Source organism: Sebastes fasciatus, chromosome 22, assembly GCF_043250625.1.
Source record: "Sebastes fasciatus isolate fSebFas1 chromosome 22, fSebFas1.pri, whole genome shotgun sequence".
Taxonomy (NCBI): Eukaryota; Metazoa; Chordata; class Actinopteri; order Perciformes; family Sebastidae; genus Sebastes; species Sebastes fasciatus.
In genome coordinates, this window is record NC_133816.1 from 20,997,470 (window position 1) to 21,014,532 (window position 17,063).

At 38.4% G+C, this 17,063-nt stretch overlaps 1 protein-coding gene and 1 long non-coding RNA gene across 7 annotated transcripts in view; one reads left to right on the forward strand and one right to left on the reverse strand.

Annotated features, from left to right (window-relative positions):
- The window catches only part of nat16 (N-acetyltransferase 16), a 28,075-nt gene extending 25,093 nt beyond the window's left edge, over window positions 1-2,982 (forward strand). For all 3 annotated transcript variants that reach the window (XM_074624210.1, XM_074624211.1, XM_074624212.1), the window contains 2 exons: window positions 64-404; window positions 657-2,982. In XM_074624210.1, the coding sequence (XP_074480311.1) occupies window positions 64-404; window positions 657-885 (570 nt within the window). In that variant the 3' untranslated portion in view covers window positions 886-2,982. The remainder of the gene's footprint in view (window positions 1-63; window positions 405-656) is intronic.
- LOC141761029 (uncharacterized) overlaps window positions 1-17,063 on the reverse strand; it is a 70,345-nt gene that overhangs the window by 25,967 nt on the left and 27,315 nt on the right. For 3 of the 4 annotated variants that reach the window (XR_012592508.1, XR_012592506.1, XR_012592509.1), the window contains exon 3: window positions 664-881. This is a non-coding gene — a long non-coding RNA (uncharacterized LOC141761029). Of the gene's footprint in view, window positions 1-277; window positions 418-663; window positions 882-17,063 lie in introns of those variants that run through there. The other variant, XR_012592507.1, reaches the window with a different exon arrangement.

Below are 17,063 nucleotides of genomic sequence, written 5' to 3' on the forward strand. Positions count from 1 at the left end.
TCAGTCAGTGTGTTTACTGTTGCTGTTCTTCGTCAGCTCATTCATTGGCTTTCTTCTCTACAGGGTATTCTGCTGGTACGCTTCAGAGCCGAAGACCTCAAGCTTCGTCTGTCTGAGCTTGGTCTGAGTGGAGACATTCAATCCTCTTTGTCCACTTCCTCCAAGCCTCCTCCAGTGCGTCTCGACCATACAACTGTCCATCGGCTGTATCTGACCACTGACGTGATGCGGGGGGTCCTTCCTAATGCCACCATCATTCAAGACTGGCAGCCATTCAAGCCTTTGCCCAGTAACATGGCCATCCTACTGAAGAAGGACATTGACTGGATGGTGGATGACGTGTCCAACCCTAATGTGGCCAGCCTCTGTACCTTCCCTTTCAGGGTGCCCATTGGAGATGACTGGTAACTGTCCTTTCTTTATTGATTCATAATTAATTCATATTAGTGGTTAAGTCAGGGACAAATACTGTCCACAAGAAAGTGTACAATAATGTAGTGGTGTGCTGGTACATCTTTTGATTGTACCAGTGTGGGTACCAGAGATGTACATTTATTAGATATTACACATAGTGACTTTAAGATACTCATAACATTTAAGAGTGTTAACTTTCAAAATAAGATATTCTTTTCACTGGTACACTTTTGTTTAACCAGGTATTACCTGAATATTGACATGTTCGGGAAAGACCTGGACCTGGCTCGGCAGCAGTTCTTGTGCCACCTGCAGCGCCATACCGCCACCCTGAAGGGTCACGTGATGTGCCAGATGTTCCTGGACCCGCCGCTCTGGAAGCCCATGGCCGAATTCTGCCTCAACACCTTGGGCGTGGAGCTGGTGAAGGAGTACACCGAGCAATGCGTGGTGGAGTCAGACGTCATCTAGTTATGAAGAAGGTGGATGGAAAAGGAGAAGAAGATGAAGGAGCCGGAAAGGAATGAAGACAAAGGTCTAGACAACAAAGGAATGGACACAACTCAATTACACTTAACAGAAATACACAACCCTCTGTTACTGAGGAGTTAGAAACCAAGCCAACAAAATGTAGTTTCTACAAAACAAAATAACTTCTAAGAGTGCAGTAAGTTAGATTCAACAATACGCAAACGAATATAGGGAGTGGACATAAAACCATGAACACATCATGTAATCAGCTACAATAGGTCTGTTACAAATACTTTTGTAAAAATTATAATATTCATTTGGCGTCAGAGGTGTCAATACAACTTTACAGTCATTTTTGAGTACCATTTTTAAGGCTGTAGTTTTGAGGTGTACTTAGTATGTCGTGCCCCAATGTACATAAACAGGGGCCACTAAATAACACCCTTTAGTAGAGGTTGTCACGGGTCAAAACTTTGGAAAATATAACCAAACCCAAAGTTTATATATTTTTTTCTTTTTAAAGAGACCCAATCTGAAAGTGTTTCCTAAAGCAGTCAGATCCAATTTGAATATACAAAGGATAATTGGGTCAGCACTATCAAAATGGTTTACAATTTGTCAACGAATTTGTGCAAATTTTGGTGCGTTTTTGGTCCAAAACATCGCTGTTATACATGCTGATGTGACTGGACCCTAATGCAATCCAACACTACAAACTATAGCCTCAAAAGTGACTACAGAGTTGAATCATCACTAGCTTATCTTGAGTTCTATTACAATGATTACCATGTGTTTTTCTCATTATGTCCACCTTCTGTATGTCGTATGACATGGAAAGGTGTAATAAGAGTGATGAGCTTGGGGAGGCTTTCTCACACCGGTAGCAGTGATGTAACCTAAAACCTAAAAACAGTCAACATGCAAATGCTATTCTTTGAAGAAAAAGGAAATTAAGTACCCTTAGGGCATCTCAAACCTTTTATCTCTGTTCTTTCTGTAAATATGAACCTTCTAAATATGTACACAAGCTGAGTTGGGTTACTAAATCTGCACAACTCTGAAGGCACTTTATTAAAACTACAGACAGGTTGTGTCTACGTTAGAGTGAAAAGGAATAGTTCAGGATCAAATAGGGATAATTTACAGATCCCATCACTCTAATGTTGATGGATGCATCTATTGACTAGTATTACCCTAGGTACATCAACAACAAATCTCTGCGGAAACAACAAAACCTGTTATTGTAATGAACATGCTCAGCTACAAAATGGCTGACAATTTATCCTTCGTTATGGTCAAGCTTATGTCTTAGCTTTTGTCTTTTTATTGTTTCAAATCTTTTACTGTATATATATGTTACTAATTTAATATTTTCACATAAATGCTGCAATAAGATTTTAACAGAAATTATTAACTTCTGAAGCTGTAAGGGAAATCTAGGCTTAGGCTACTTTTTTAGATTGCTAGCATAATGCCAAACAAAATGCTAATGCTTGAAAATGTTTAACAGACTACTGTGCAGTTTACTACTGACTTCAGCTAACGCAGAGAGAGAAGGAGTAGAATGAAGTGTTAGAATTAACAGAAATATACTGATATGTTTTAACCATCACTAATATTAGGTGGAAACGCCTTTTGAAAAATAGTGTTCCCTGTGACTATACAATACCAGAGTTAAGAGAAGCTGATGATGTCAGACCAAACTACTTTCTAGTTTATTGTCCAAACATGAACAGAATATTGTGGATTATACCATGGCCAAATTGGACATGTCCATTAAAATGCTAACTTCAAGGCTATAGCAGCCCTGTCCCTAAAAATTACGTTCCCATTCAATGAAACTGCATTGTGAATTACGTTTCGAGGTTCGATTACGTTTGTTTTTGACGTATCACACATACGTTTCTAATGATAGTGCGCGGAAGTCTGCGTAGGGAGGAGGTCGGAGATTTTCACCCAGGAGGCCGCTGTTGGTGTCCCGCGTGAAACCAAAAGTCAACATTCACTTATTTTAATTTACGTCCGTAGCTTAAATATCGTAACAAATGTAGTCATTTTAAGCCAAACCATGATGTTTGTACTAAAACCTAACCAAGTAGTGTTGTTGCATTTTTTGTTTCAATTTGTTTAAAACTGCTACCGTAATCTGGGAGAAAATACGTTTCCCTCGAAACGTAATTGAGAATGCAGTTTAATTGTATGGAAACATATTTTTGTAGGAGACAGGGTTGGCTATAGGGATGTCGGTTGGTATGTTGGTCCAACACTTTTGTCCAGATCGAAATATATTGACAACTACTGGATGGATTACCATGAAATGTGTTACAGACATTAATGGTACCCAGATGATGAATCATGTATTAACGACTGTTAATCCCCTGATTTTTCATGTTACCGGTAGGTTTACGTTTTTACTTATCCAGTGAAATACCACAACATCTATGGATCTATGGATTGGCCCACAATTTTGTCCAAAATTTAGGACACACATTCCCTCAGGATAAATTGTAATAACTCTGACTTTTAATATATAGCACCATCATCAGGTCTACATTTCCATTTGTCCAATACTTTAGTATTGTACCAAAATACCTGCAAAACTAATGACATCCCCATCGGCCTCAGCTCTTATTTTTATTTATTAGTAAATCTTAATTTAGCATGTTAACATGTTAAACTAAGATGGCAAACACGGTACACATTATACCTGCTTGGCGTCATCATGTTAACTGCCATTGTGAGCATGTTAGCATGCTGACATTAGCATTTAGTTCAAAGTATTGCTGTGCGCAAGTATCCTCACAGAGCTTATATGGAAGTTCCATATGGAAAATAATGAACTTGGTGGTGGAAACGACGCTGTACTTCATATTCTTTGGCCTCCACCTACATGTAGTCCATTACCACCTACATATTTAAGTAAGTTAAGTTTTCTCTTGTGATTAATTGCCGCTGCAGCATTAAAATGACATCATATAGAGCATCCATAGCACACACTCATTATACTCTCTAAACCCTTTAAATGCCCATATAGAGGGTGTGACACAGGACCAACATCTCAGTTTGTATCGAACTATTTTACCTCCCCGTTGCCTTGACCAGCTTTTATCTTGACTTTGACCCCCTTCTTCTTCTGGTATGCAATTTTCGTGTGAGAAGTAGGTGTAGGTGTGAGAATGACTGGGCCTATTTTCTGAGGAAAGATAAATTATGAGTCAACTCCGTAAAAGGTTTTTATAAAAGAAACTAAATGATTAAACAGACATCCTTTTTTTTTTTTGAATTATTAATATTTTAGGAAGGACCTAGATTAGAGTGGCCATAATCCTCAACATAATACAGGGAGCATAACAAAATAGGAGGACACCTATCTTTTCACCCTATTGTTTGTAACCAAAGAAAGTCACCACTCATCTAAACTGATGCCCTATCATTTGCTGCCAGGAGTGAAGTGAAGATATGAAAGATTAGAAGCCCATGGTGTGATTATTTTTACAATTAGTTTTTTTTCTCTCCATGATCACAGAATATTTTCTGCAATCTATTTATAAAAATCTCTGTTTTAAGTGAGATCACCGAGTCCTTATTTTGTGATCTTGGTATAACATAACCAAACTGTGTTCTCATGATTCTGATTCGGATGATAATCATGTAAGAACTGCCACAAACTTTTGACACTAGCAGATAACACCATTAGTTATAAGTCCACTCATGGCAGGGTTTACCTCCTAGGAAACCCTGGGTCTAAAATGAGCAGCTGAGCCCCCAAAAAGTTGCAATTACTGAAATTACCCATATAATATATCCCAATAATATCTGTATAATATTAATTTTATAGTATGCCCTTGGTAGTGGATAAGTAGATAGGTAGTTTCATAAAACATTTGCTCCTATAATATTGTTAATAGTATTACTAGTGGTAGAGATAGTTTTCCAGTGGTAGGAAACGTTGGTTTACAGTATAGTGACCTTGTGCGAGCTCGTCATAGATCGTCCCCATCTATCCATCCTGGTCGCAGTGGCAGCAGGCTAAGCAAGGTAGCCCAAACATACTAGCCACATCACCCTAGCTTGTCCTGGGGGATCCCAAGGCATTCCCTGGTCTGATGGCATTTGTATTCCCATCAGCATTTTCTTCTGTCTGCCCTGGAGGTGTCCAGGAGGCATCCTGATCAGTTGCCTGAACCACCTCAACTGGCACCTTCTGATATGAACGAGCAGTGGGTCTACTGCGAGTTTCTTCCAGATGTCTGAGTTCCTCACCCTTTTCGTCAAGGGTGAGAATGGACATCCATCCTGATTGTAGTGGCAGCAGGCTAAGCAAGGTAGCCCAAACATACTTCTCATTAGCCACATCCCCCAGCTAGTCCTGGGGGATCCCTTCGGCATTCCCTGGTCTGATGGCATTTGTATTCCCATCAGCATGTTCTTCTGTCTGCCCTGGAGTTGCCTCCCAGTTGGACATGCCGGATACCCGCTAAAGGAAGGTGTCAATGGGGCATCCTGATCAGATGCCTGAACCACCTTAAATGGCTCCTTCTGATATGGACGAGCAGTGGCTCTACTGCGAGTTTCTTCCAGATGTCTGAGTTCCTCACCCTTTCTTCAAGGGTAAGAATGGACATCCATCCTGATTGCAGTGGTAGTAGGCTAAGCAAGGTAGCCCAAACATACTAGCCACATCCCCCAGCTAGTTCTGGGGGATCCCAAGGCATTCCCTGGTCTGATGGCATTTGTATACCCATCAGCATGTTCTTTGTATGTTCTTGGAGTTTCCTCCCAGTTAGACATGCCGGATACCATCAAAAGGAAGGTGTCCATGGGCCATCCTGATCAGATGCCTGAACCACCTTAAATGTCTCCTTCTGATATGGACGAGCAGTGTGTCTACTGCTAGTTTCTTCCAGATGTCTGAGTTCCTCACCCTTTCTTCAAGGGTGAGAATGGACATCCATACTGATTGCAGTAGCAGCAGGCTAAGCAAGGTAGCCCAAACATATTAGCCACATCCCCCAGCTAGTCCTGGGGGATCCCAAGGCATTCCCCGGTCTGATGGCATTTGTATTCCCATCAGCATGTTCTTTGTCTGCCCTGGAGTCTCCTCCCAGTTGGACATGCCCTGTTAGGAAGGTGTCCAGGAGGCATCCTGATCAGATGCCTGAACCACCTTAAATGGCTCCTTCTGATATGGACGAGCAGTGGCTCTACTACGAGTTTCTTCCAGATGTCTGAGTTCCTCACCCTTTCTTTAAGGGTGAGAACGGACCCCCTGTAGAGAACATTTTGGACGCTTGTAACGCGATCTTATCCCTTCGGTCATTGCCGATCATTGAGGGTTGGGAAGTAGATCAACTGGTAAATCAAGAGCTTTGTCTCAACCATGACAGTCCGGTACAGTGTCGATATTACAGTGGATGCAGCACCGATTTTGACTGTCGGTCTTGTGTTCCATCTTATCTTCACTTGTGAACACATAGCCAAGCCAAGAGAATTCCTTGACTTAGGGCAGTAACTCTCTCTCAACCCAAAGTGGCCAATGACCATTACGACTGTAAGTGAAGGCTGGAATGTAGACCGGCCGGTAGATCCGGTGCTTGGCTTTCAGGCTCACGTCCCTCATCACCAAGACAGTTTGGTAAATCCATCTTACCCTCACTTGTAAACAAGCCCCAAGATACTCGATACTCAAAGTTAGCAATCCACCATTTTCTGGTAGAGTACCAGGACTCCATTGGAGTTGGAGGTGGTAATCATAGTTGAATTGCCACACATGAATTTCCCCCATTATTGTTTAAATGATCATGAGAAGTCAGTCTGGTAGGTTTTGTTAATTTTGTTATCACGAAAAAAACAAAGCTTGTTCATCTTGTTTCTTGTAATTTCAAGAAAACAACAACAAAAAAATAATCTTAAACCATGTGCTCTATTGCCTTCTGTATGAAGATGGTGTCTCAGAAGATAAAGATTTTTAAAAGCCTTTATCCAGTGATGAAGAAATGTACATATGCAGCCCTTCTCCACCTTCACCAGCTGAGTAATCTTTGAAACTTACTCTGTGCAATTAGCTAGATATTCTCCTCACCATCAAATACACCCTCTGTTAAGTTTCACATAACCCTACCCTTAACCCTAACATAGCAAGTAGGAGTATCCTTCGAACAGATTATGATATATATACTCATTAACTTATTTTTTGTTGTCTTGTCATAATAATATGTAATACATGTAAATACTGTACGATGTGCTGGAAAGCCACTGGAGCTTGTGAGATGTCAGAATGAAGGCTTAATGTTAACACTTGAATGGACAAAAAGCTTATGGTAGCCTCATTCAGAGGAAACGAACAGTGGCCAGATGAGAATTTATCTCTGAGAACCTGTCAACCCATCACTGATCGCCTCACTTTTTGAAAAACAACAACAAATAAAACTTTTTATTTTTGAAAGTTCACTCAATGCACCCTGCTGTCACTTCACTGTCAGCCTACTCTGTTTTCTTGAGTCCAGATATTTGCTTCACAGCAGGCAAAAGACATTAGAGATCTGCCGTTCGTCCACTAACCTGGTAAATGGTTTAGGTCTTAAGATTTCTGTCCCCTTTCTGGGGGGCATTGTTTTCTAGGCTTTCTTTCCAATCTACAAATCAACAATGTCTTGTAAAACCTTCATACATCTAAAGGTCTCAGTATGCTTCAAAGGAAGTAGGTTGTACGAGAAAAGTGTTTATACCTGTTTCGAATGGCCACACATAGAGATAATGTTTCACATCCCCTGTGGTCCCATCATCTCTAGACACTAGAAAAAGTACGTTCTTTAAAGCATTCTGAGGCCTTAAAATTTCAGTTTTGACTTGTAATCCCTGAAGTTTTTTGTATACCAACACACTTCTTTTTACCCCTCAAGTTGTTAGGGGTCATGGCAACCTCAATAAATTGGCCTGGTCAATTTCAGACAATTTGTACTGCCATTTTGAGTTTTGTCATTTTTGGATTTTAATACTCCAAACTGTTTGACTACTACATGCACACAATATACACAAAAAAGGGAACTTTACATAGCTCTGACATAGTTTCCTCTTTTTACAGCACTTCCATAAAGTTGACTCAGTCATCATCACATGTGAAAGAAAGCATCTTTTGGATGCTTTTTTCATGGCATATCAAGAGCATTTTGACATTCCAAACAAAATTGGCATTGGCAATGCAAATGAATCCGGCAGAAGCTGTACGTTTCGTTTCTGTGTTTCTTTGCCTTGTTAATCATCCAAATTGTTCATTGCATCTAAAAGTCCTCAATGTACAATGCTTACAGAGCCAAAAGGTGAAGAGACTCCTATAAAACTTCTGAGGTCTTAAACTTGAAGTGCTTCACATATTGAAAATATTTCTGCCACTGAGTTCTGCAGATTGAGATCAATCCAACAAATGTGGTTTGATGAATTTCAGTGATCACACGACACAAAAAAAAGATGGGATCATTCAACCCAAGGCTTAGGGGTTTCAGTATTGCAGTGACTGAATTATTTGTACTCGGCATGATACACTTCTGCTTTGAAGATTTTGACGTGAAGTTTGGAATTGGACAAATTGCAGTGTGGTTTTGTAGGACTGCACAACACATAGCCTAACAGATTGGACGGATGGATTAACCCTTTTTTGGACCACTTTCATGCAAGGGATGCTTGTTAATAAATCGTTTATTAGTATAGATCAGTATAAGAGGCTTTTATTTTGCATGACGGCTACAACTCATAGGCCAACAGAGGTCATGGATTAACCCTTTTTAATACCATTTCTTTTTTAAAGTCATATTTTGTAAAGGGGTTACAACTAATAGCTTTATTAATGTTAATAAGAATTCAATAGTTTATTCATGCTGAATAGGTCAGTAAGAAGGACAACATTTGAATTGCAAGATTGTGAAAAACCCATTTGGTGTACAGTATATCATCTTCCAGCATAATATATTTTGAAATAGCTCTTCAGCATTCTGACCACGTATCTTCTGGGACTGCAGAGTATTAAAATAAATTTATTAGCAACTTGATTAGGATGGCTTTATTAGAAAGTGAGGGCTGGAACACACTTCTCTGGGCTTTGCCTGTTATTTCTTTTAGACTTGTACAGATTTTGGGTGCGTTAACGTGTCTTCACCTTTCCATTTCGAAGGCGCTCTTCTCTGCTTAGATCTGCAGGGATCTATGACCTTTTGTAATCTGCCACAACTGTGTTTAAAGTATGACTAGTGTTAGTTAGTGTGAAAATATCGTGATTTGGGTTATTACTTCGTCAAGGTTAGGGAAACTTCATCAAGAGACTTTTGGTTAAAGAAAAAAAACATTAAGTATTGGTAGGAAATGGGAAACTAACAGTGGTCACCATGACCTCCACTCATTCAGGTTTTGAATACAGTACAATAACAACATTAAAGCTACTGCTGCCATAGACAAGTCACAATTCACATGGTCCTCATGTGGTAAATGTTGTATTTAGGCATTTGAACAAACAATTTCTGCTGTCGTTTCTAATGAGAGGACATTCTCAACGGATTTTTCACAACCCGATAATCCAAAAGTCCTTTGTACAAATGGTTTACTCCTGCTTTATAAACGATTTATTAACAAAGCCGTTAGTAACAACTCATAAAACTGGGCACCACTGTCTGATAAAGTACAATTTATAAAGGGTTTATGCTACCATACAGTTGGCATGGGCACACATCACCAGCATGTACAAGTCAGGGATACTAACACAGAGGATGTATTTGATGATGAGGAAAATAAGGTTAGATAAAAAGGGATCAAAAACTTTAACGATTGGTTACAGAGCCCAGTAGCGCCCCCAAATCCCATTAATCAGGGAAAGTATCTTCTGCCATGAAGTCTCAGATGTGTTTCCACGTTTCCAGAGTGCTGGATGCCTATGCTTACTTACTATATAATGAAAATATAGTGCACAAATATACAATATGTTCAGTAGATACACTGGATTTTATGCATAATATTTCTTCACTGGATGTGGATGCATTGTGTGCTTGAGGGAAGCTCAAAGAAGTGCCAAATTTCATGACTGCTAAACTTCCATGTTTGTCAATTTGCTTACGAAAATTTACAAAAAAAAGCAGCAAAATTTCTAGAGTTTTTATTTGGAATTCACATGAGCTTTAGTTGAAAAACGTATCTATGGGTTAAATGTTTGTCTTTTTCCGTAGCCCCATAGCACACAAACAAAAGTCAAAGGTGTCAGTGGTTGGATGTGACGCTGAATTGAATTATTTAAAGTTTTTTTTGGTTACTTATAGCACTTTGTTTGAAAATGTGATGATTGTATACTTTGTATACAAGTGAATAAAATGCGAACACATTGTGCTGCAAACCCTATAAGTATTATAGGGTTAAGTGTTATATTAATGTATGTTTTATGACTTACTGTACAAGCCATTGAGTTAGTGGGTAAAGCAGCATGCACTTTAGTTGTCTTTGGCAATAATAGATAAGCTCCCATCTCCTGTAAAATAGCATCGACTTCAGTGAAAAACACATGTTCTTGTCGCACATCTTGATGTCCAGAAACAATCATCCGGTGTCATGTGAGATAAGCCTTTCTCTGTCAGTTTGACAATGTTTCTCCAAAGCTGAACCATTTGACAAACGACATGTAGAGCAGTTTGTACATCAGTATACCGTGGCATTGAAAATAAGACTATATTTTAACAACTATAAGATTAACACAATAAGAGGTTGAAATGGCTGTGTTCTGAGGGAGTAATGCGGGTTTGGGTTAGTTAAGCCAAGAGATAAAAAAAGTAACTAAGTACATTTAGTATACTAGTTTTTAAGTACTTTATGTGAGTAATTCCATTTTGTGAGACCTTATACTTTTACATTTCAGAGGGAAATATTGTCCTTTTTACTCCACTACATTAACCTGACAGCTGTAGTAACTAGTTACTTTAAAGACTAACGTTGTTACATGCAAAATATAAATAAGATGCACTGCTAGGGTTTAAACTAGCCAGTGTGATGATAGAAATGTGTAGGCTTCAAAGATTTTATTTTAATATGCACTCAGTGATGCAAATCTTTATCTCTGTACATTAAATCTTTCTCTGTGCTTGATTTGTAGTGATTGCTTTATCATGGCTTGATTGGTAATGCCTTGGACCTCCATAATGGGGGAACATGAACAAACCTTCCTCATTTGTTGTATTTTAAGTAAAGACAAGTGACGAGTCTGTGTTTTCTTTCACGTTATTTTCCTCCTTTTATAGGAATTTTTCAACATTTTTGGAAACAATCTTATTTGCCTTTCTATCCGAGAGTTAGCTGAGAATGTATATTAGTTGTCACGTCACGTGTGCCTTAAAGAAATAGTTCAAACTATTGTTGCTTTCTTCCATCGAGAAGATGGATATCGATCTCATGTCTTTGTGTTGAGTACGGAGCCGGAGTCGGGATGTTGTTAGCCTAGCTTAGCATAAAGACTGGAGGCAGGGGGAAACAGCTAGCCTGGCTGTGTCCAAAGTTCAAAAACACACCTACCAACACCTCCAAAGATCAACATGTTGCATCTAGCTTGTTTAACCTGCACAGAAATGGAAATGGAAATCCACCCACTTGGCTGCCTCTGTGCAGCGTCTCTGAATCTGTGTGGTTAGCTCTTTGCAGCCACAATGGTACCAAACCTGGCAACTTGCACACAGTCACTGCACCCGGCTGCAGCACTCCCTTAAAACCACAAATTGTCTTTTAACATTTCTGTTTCTGTGTGAATTAAACAAACAAGATACATCATGTTAATCAGTGAGCTTCAGGTAATGTTTGTTTGTGAAATCTGCACAGAGAAAGGCTCCGTTTCCTCCTTCTGCCTGTCTTGATGCGAAGCTAGGCTCACCACATCGTGCCTCCAGCTCTTTACTTGACTTACACAATTAAATGTATATATAGCGTCAAATCATAACAGAAGTTATCTCAGGACGCTTTCCATATAGAGCAGGTTTAGACTGTATACTCTGCACACAGACATGAGATTGATATCAATCTGAACATCCCACTCGCTGAAAGAAAGTAAACATTTTCCAAAATGTTGAACTATTCTTTTAAGTTGTTGTTATGTTAAGACTAGCATAAAGACTGGGGGCGGTGACAGCTAGCCTGGCTCTGACCAAAAGTTAAACATGAGGTGAGTTTCTCAAAAATGTTGAAGTATTCCTTGAGGGGTTTGACACCAGCAGTACGTGGAGAAATTAGATATTTACAGTATATAACACATTAGTCCTAATGCAACAGCAATATAACAATGTGAAAACACCCGTGAGAACGTCTGATATTTTACTACATTTAAGTACTTTTTAACTTGCATAAACTTCTGAATGCAGTATTATTCCATTGTGGTACTGATAGCTTTACTTAAATAAAGGATCCAATTCCTTTTTTCTACAACTGTTTTAATTCATTCTGTGGCTACTACCTATCAGTTTTCATAATTACAGTTTGATATGAAAGTATTTTTGTAGCGCAACACTTGGATTGTTGTGCAGTTGGAATATGTATACTCATAGAAAATATTCTTCCAAGCATATCAATAAAATTGAAGTCACAGAGAAACCTATCCTGTCCTACAAAGCACAAATCATGCAATTCTCTCACACGCATATGTTCACACAATTCAGACTTTCTCAGAAGTCTATACATAAATATTGTAAGTCTATGCATGTGTACTATATATATATACATTAGGCCTACACATGTATAAAGTAGTGAGACCAGTGACAGGAGGCAGAATGACTCAGACTGGAACAACGGGAGGCTTTTTATATGGAGAGAAATTAGTGTCAATACAAGTGACAAATGTTATTCATGTTAGGAAGACACATTTGTGAACAACACAAATTAGATTCTAACTTACTGATATTTCAGAGCCATGGTCGGGGCCATAGATTCTAACATACTGATATTTCAGAGCCATGGTCGGGGCCATAGATTCTAACATACTGATATTTCAGAGCCATGGTCGGGGCCATAGATTCTAACTTACTGATATCTCAGAGCTATGGTCGGGGCCATAGATTCTAACTTACTGATATTTCAGAGCCATGGTCGGGGCCATAGATTCTAACTAACTGATATTTCAGAGTCATGGTCGGGGCCATAGATTCTAACTTACTGATATTTCAGAGCTATGGTCGGGGCCATAGATTCTAACTTACTGATATTTCAGAGTCATGGTCGGGGCCATAGATTCTAACTTGATGATATTTCAGAGCCGTGGTCGGGGCCATAGATTCCAATTAACTGATATTTCAGAGCCGTGGTTGGGGCCATAGATTCTAACTTACTGATATTTCAGAGCCATGGTCGGGGCCATAGATTCTAACTTGATGATATTTCAGAGCCATGGTCAGGGCCGTAGATTCCAACTAACTGATATTTCAGAGCCGTGGTCAGGGCCATAGATTCCAACTAACGGATATTTCAGAGCCGTGGTTGGGGCCATAGATTCCAACTTACTGATATTTCAGAGCCATGGTCGAGGCGTGTGACGTGCCGTTGTTTCGTTATTATTTACACAAACTATAGTAAAGTCTTAATATTTTAAGAGAAAACAAATGCTAATACTGTGAATACTTTATGATATAAAGTCATCAATTTAAAAACATAAGTCATAATATTACAAAATTAAATCAAATATTAACAAGAAAAAGATTCAAGTGAAAAGTTTTTTAAGAAAAAGTCAATAGCCTATTACAAAATACAGTTTTGAATGTAAATTCTTTTAAGAGAAGAATTAATGATATTACAAGAATATAAAGTTGAGAAAAAAGTTATAATCAAACTAGTTAAAGTACATGTTTTTCTTCTTATTAAAGATCATGAAACAAAAAGTAACTGTCAATGAAAAGTGAAAGCATACTATACCATCATCGCGTGAGGGCCCAATGTGGTGAACAACTGAGAATGCTGTTGTACAGTTCAGGTATCCTGCAGAAGGTCATAACATTTCCTGTTTGCTGTTGTGGCAAACACATTTTCACTCGACTGGCAGAGGACAGAGCATTTTCCCACGCAGATATTTGATCCTTTTGCACTTTTTTTGAGGACAAACATCAACAAAGTCTTGGTGAAGCAAAAGAAGATTGCATTGTAACATCATCCTTTTAAACTAAAATTTTTTCAGCCCTTTTGGCCAGCATGCTGCACCATGATGTTCCTCAAAACGTAATGCAAATCCTATCAACTGCTGTGAGTACGGTCCTGCTCATAGCCCTCTTCTTCATAATGCAGTACTTATTTAATTTGGATTTTTTTTGCTCTTGCAGACCAGGTGTACATTTAGTTGATGTAATGTTCTTGGCTGCCCCTCCTTTGATCCTCACCTTGATTGCCACCTCAATAGAGCCTCTCAACCAAAAGTGGATATTTTTGCACTGCTGTAATTATAGTTACTGCTTCATTGGGAGGTTTTTGATGACATATCTTTACCTGAGCGCTGTTTGGGTATCCACGGTTCTGTTTGATGGAGATTGGTACATCTGCCTGCTGACAAACCTCAACACCGAGCAGACTGGAATTCCTTGCAAGAAAAATCTTACCTACGAGGAGACGCTCATCAGAACCGATTATAAGAATGAATCACTTGTAAGTTAAATCTAATTATTTCAATTAAAGCAAGACATTTGGTTGAAAAAAGCTCAAAATGCAACAAAAATCATTTTAGTTTTTAAAAATGTAGTGTTGTTATTATGACTTTTAAAACATAAAATGAAATCTGAGGGGTTAAAACATAATAATAATATACTTTTTGTGCTTTCTTCACCAGTTCAGTACAGTTTGTAATTGTAAAAAATAATTAGTTTAACGTTCAAATAATATTCAAACTGTTTGGTATTCCCCCGAAAAAGACTGGTTTCATCATTAACATTATAAAAAATTGAGCATATCTCAAAGGAACCAATTCTACAGTCTTATTGTGGCTTTAAAAGCGAACGCATGTACCATCACGATGTGAGGGCACAATGCAGCAAACAACTGAGAATGCTGTCAGACAATGAAGGTATGCAGCAGAACGTGTTTGCCCTTTTGGCACATTTTCACTCGACTGGAAGAGGACTTTTTTTTTCCCACGCAGATATTTGATAATTTTGCACTTTTTTTGATGACAAACATCAACAACAAAGTCTTGGTGAAGCAAAAGAAGATTGCGTTGTAACATCATCCCTAATTAATGATATTACAAGAATATAAAGTCAAGAAAAAAGTAATAATCCAACAAGTTAAAGTAGTAAAAAAGTAATCAAAAACAAGTCACAATTACTAAAATAATGTACTTGAGAATCAAGCGTTAAAGCACTGGTACTTTACTCAAGGATTTCCATTTTCTGAGACATTGCTTGGAAGTACTTAAAAGTTTGTATATTAAACATTTAAAGGGACTATTTGTAACTTTCAGAAATGCTTCTTAACAGCGACACCTGTGGCCGTGAAATCAACGAAAGTCAGCGTCGGGTTCGTGCTTGTGCTCGCTCTACATATACCTGAACGAGCATCGCTCAAAACAGTGAGGCGACACATGTCAGCTAAAACCACAATATCACTCTATATTTCAGCTGAAATAAAGACAAACGTCCACTGTCCATTCACTAGATATTCTCAGAGCTAAACTAACTCTTCTGCAGTGTGGAGTGAGCGCGCGTTCACGTCTAGAGGTGGAGCGAGCTGAGCTGTCTGAGTGAAGGCGAGCAGGCAGAGGAGGAGAGGCGCTTAAAAAGTTACAAACAGTCCCTTTAACGCCTTTAAAGAGGAAAAAAAGAGAACTAGTTAATGTAATTATTTCAATTAAAGCAAGACATTTATTTGGTTGAAAAAAAAAGCAACAAATTCATTTGAGTTTTTAATAATACAGTGTTGTTATTATGACTTTTAAAATATAAATGAAATCTGTGGGGTTAAAACTTAATAATAAACTTTTTTTTTTTTTTAAATGACTCAGACCTTGAATGTAACCGGAAAATGGGTTTCGTTTTGACCACAACCTGATTATTGCTGTAATACTCCACATGTTAAAATTATCCTTAAAGCAATAGTGCATTAAATTACATGTTTAAGTAAATAAGTTTACCTTTGTCTCTTTTCTAGGACTGGGGTTTTGCTGTAATCTCTGGATTTTTTGTGCTTTGGCATGTCTTTAATTTTTTTGAAGACAGTATTATCAGAGGGACGATACGGAAAAAAAGCTCTGTGTCTGCACAGAAGGTGTTCTTCCCTTCGTACTACAGACTGGTTTATGAAGACCTTTTGTCAGAGGAGATGAGCAGCCATTTGAAAAAGGAGCTAAGAGAAATAGCAAAAGAAAGAGCAAAAGAACTCTGCAAAGAACATGTGAAGACTATTCGAAACCAGGAGCTACCAGGACACGATGACACAACCATATTTTATACTTGATGGATGAGGGGTTCCTGTAACATCTGTAATGATGTCACTGATCCAGTTTCTAGTCACTAGTAGGGCTATGGAGCAATGATTTTTCTCAAGAGTGGGTCCCTGGACGCCATTGCACTCTCGCATGCACTCAGGTGACACAATACACATTCCTGCCAATAGTTTTATGCCATCCACTGATCCACACTTGGTGGCGGTAATGTGCCAAGAATTGCAGCAATGCACAAAGCCAGTGAAGAAGAAAGACTGCTAGCTAGGAAACATGGATGGAAACAATAATAAATAAATAAATAATAGAAGGAAGAAATTTTAGTCAAGGTGTTTATTAGACATCAATGACGCACACAATGTGTTAGAGTGAGAAACATTGAATTTTAAATCAGACCTGGTTTACAGAAACACTCCACAGGACATCACTCATTTTGATAATGTTTTGGTTATACGTTACGCTTCATTTTCAACATGGGGTCCCAATGTTTACGAAGGGAATCCCTGATAAATGTATGTACAATATATGTCTAATGTATGTATGTATATATAAAACAAAAGGGAAAAACAGCGTGTGTGTATTTAAGGGACAATAAAATGATAATTATAATATAATAATACAAAATATAATCAAAACATTTATTATGTATTTTCATAGAGTAAGCTACCCAGCAGTATATAAAAGAAAGTTTGGCCCCACCTTTGCAGCCGCAATATATGCACCGAATATATAATAATAATAATCCAATAATATA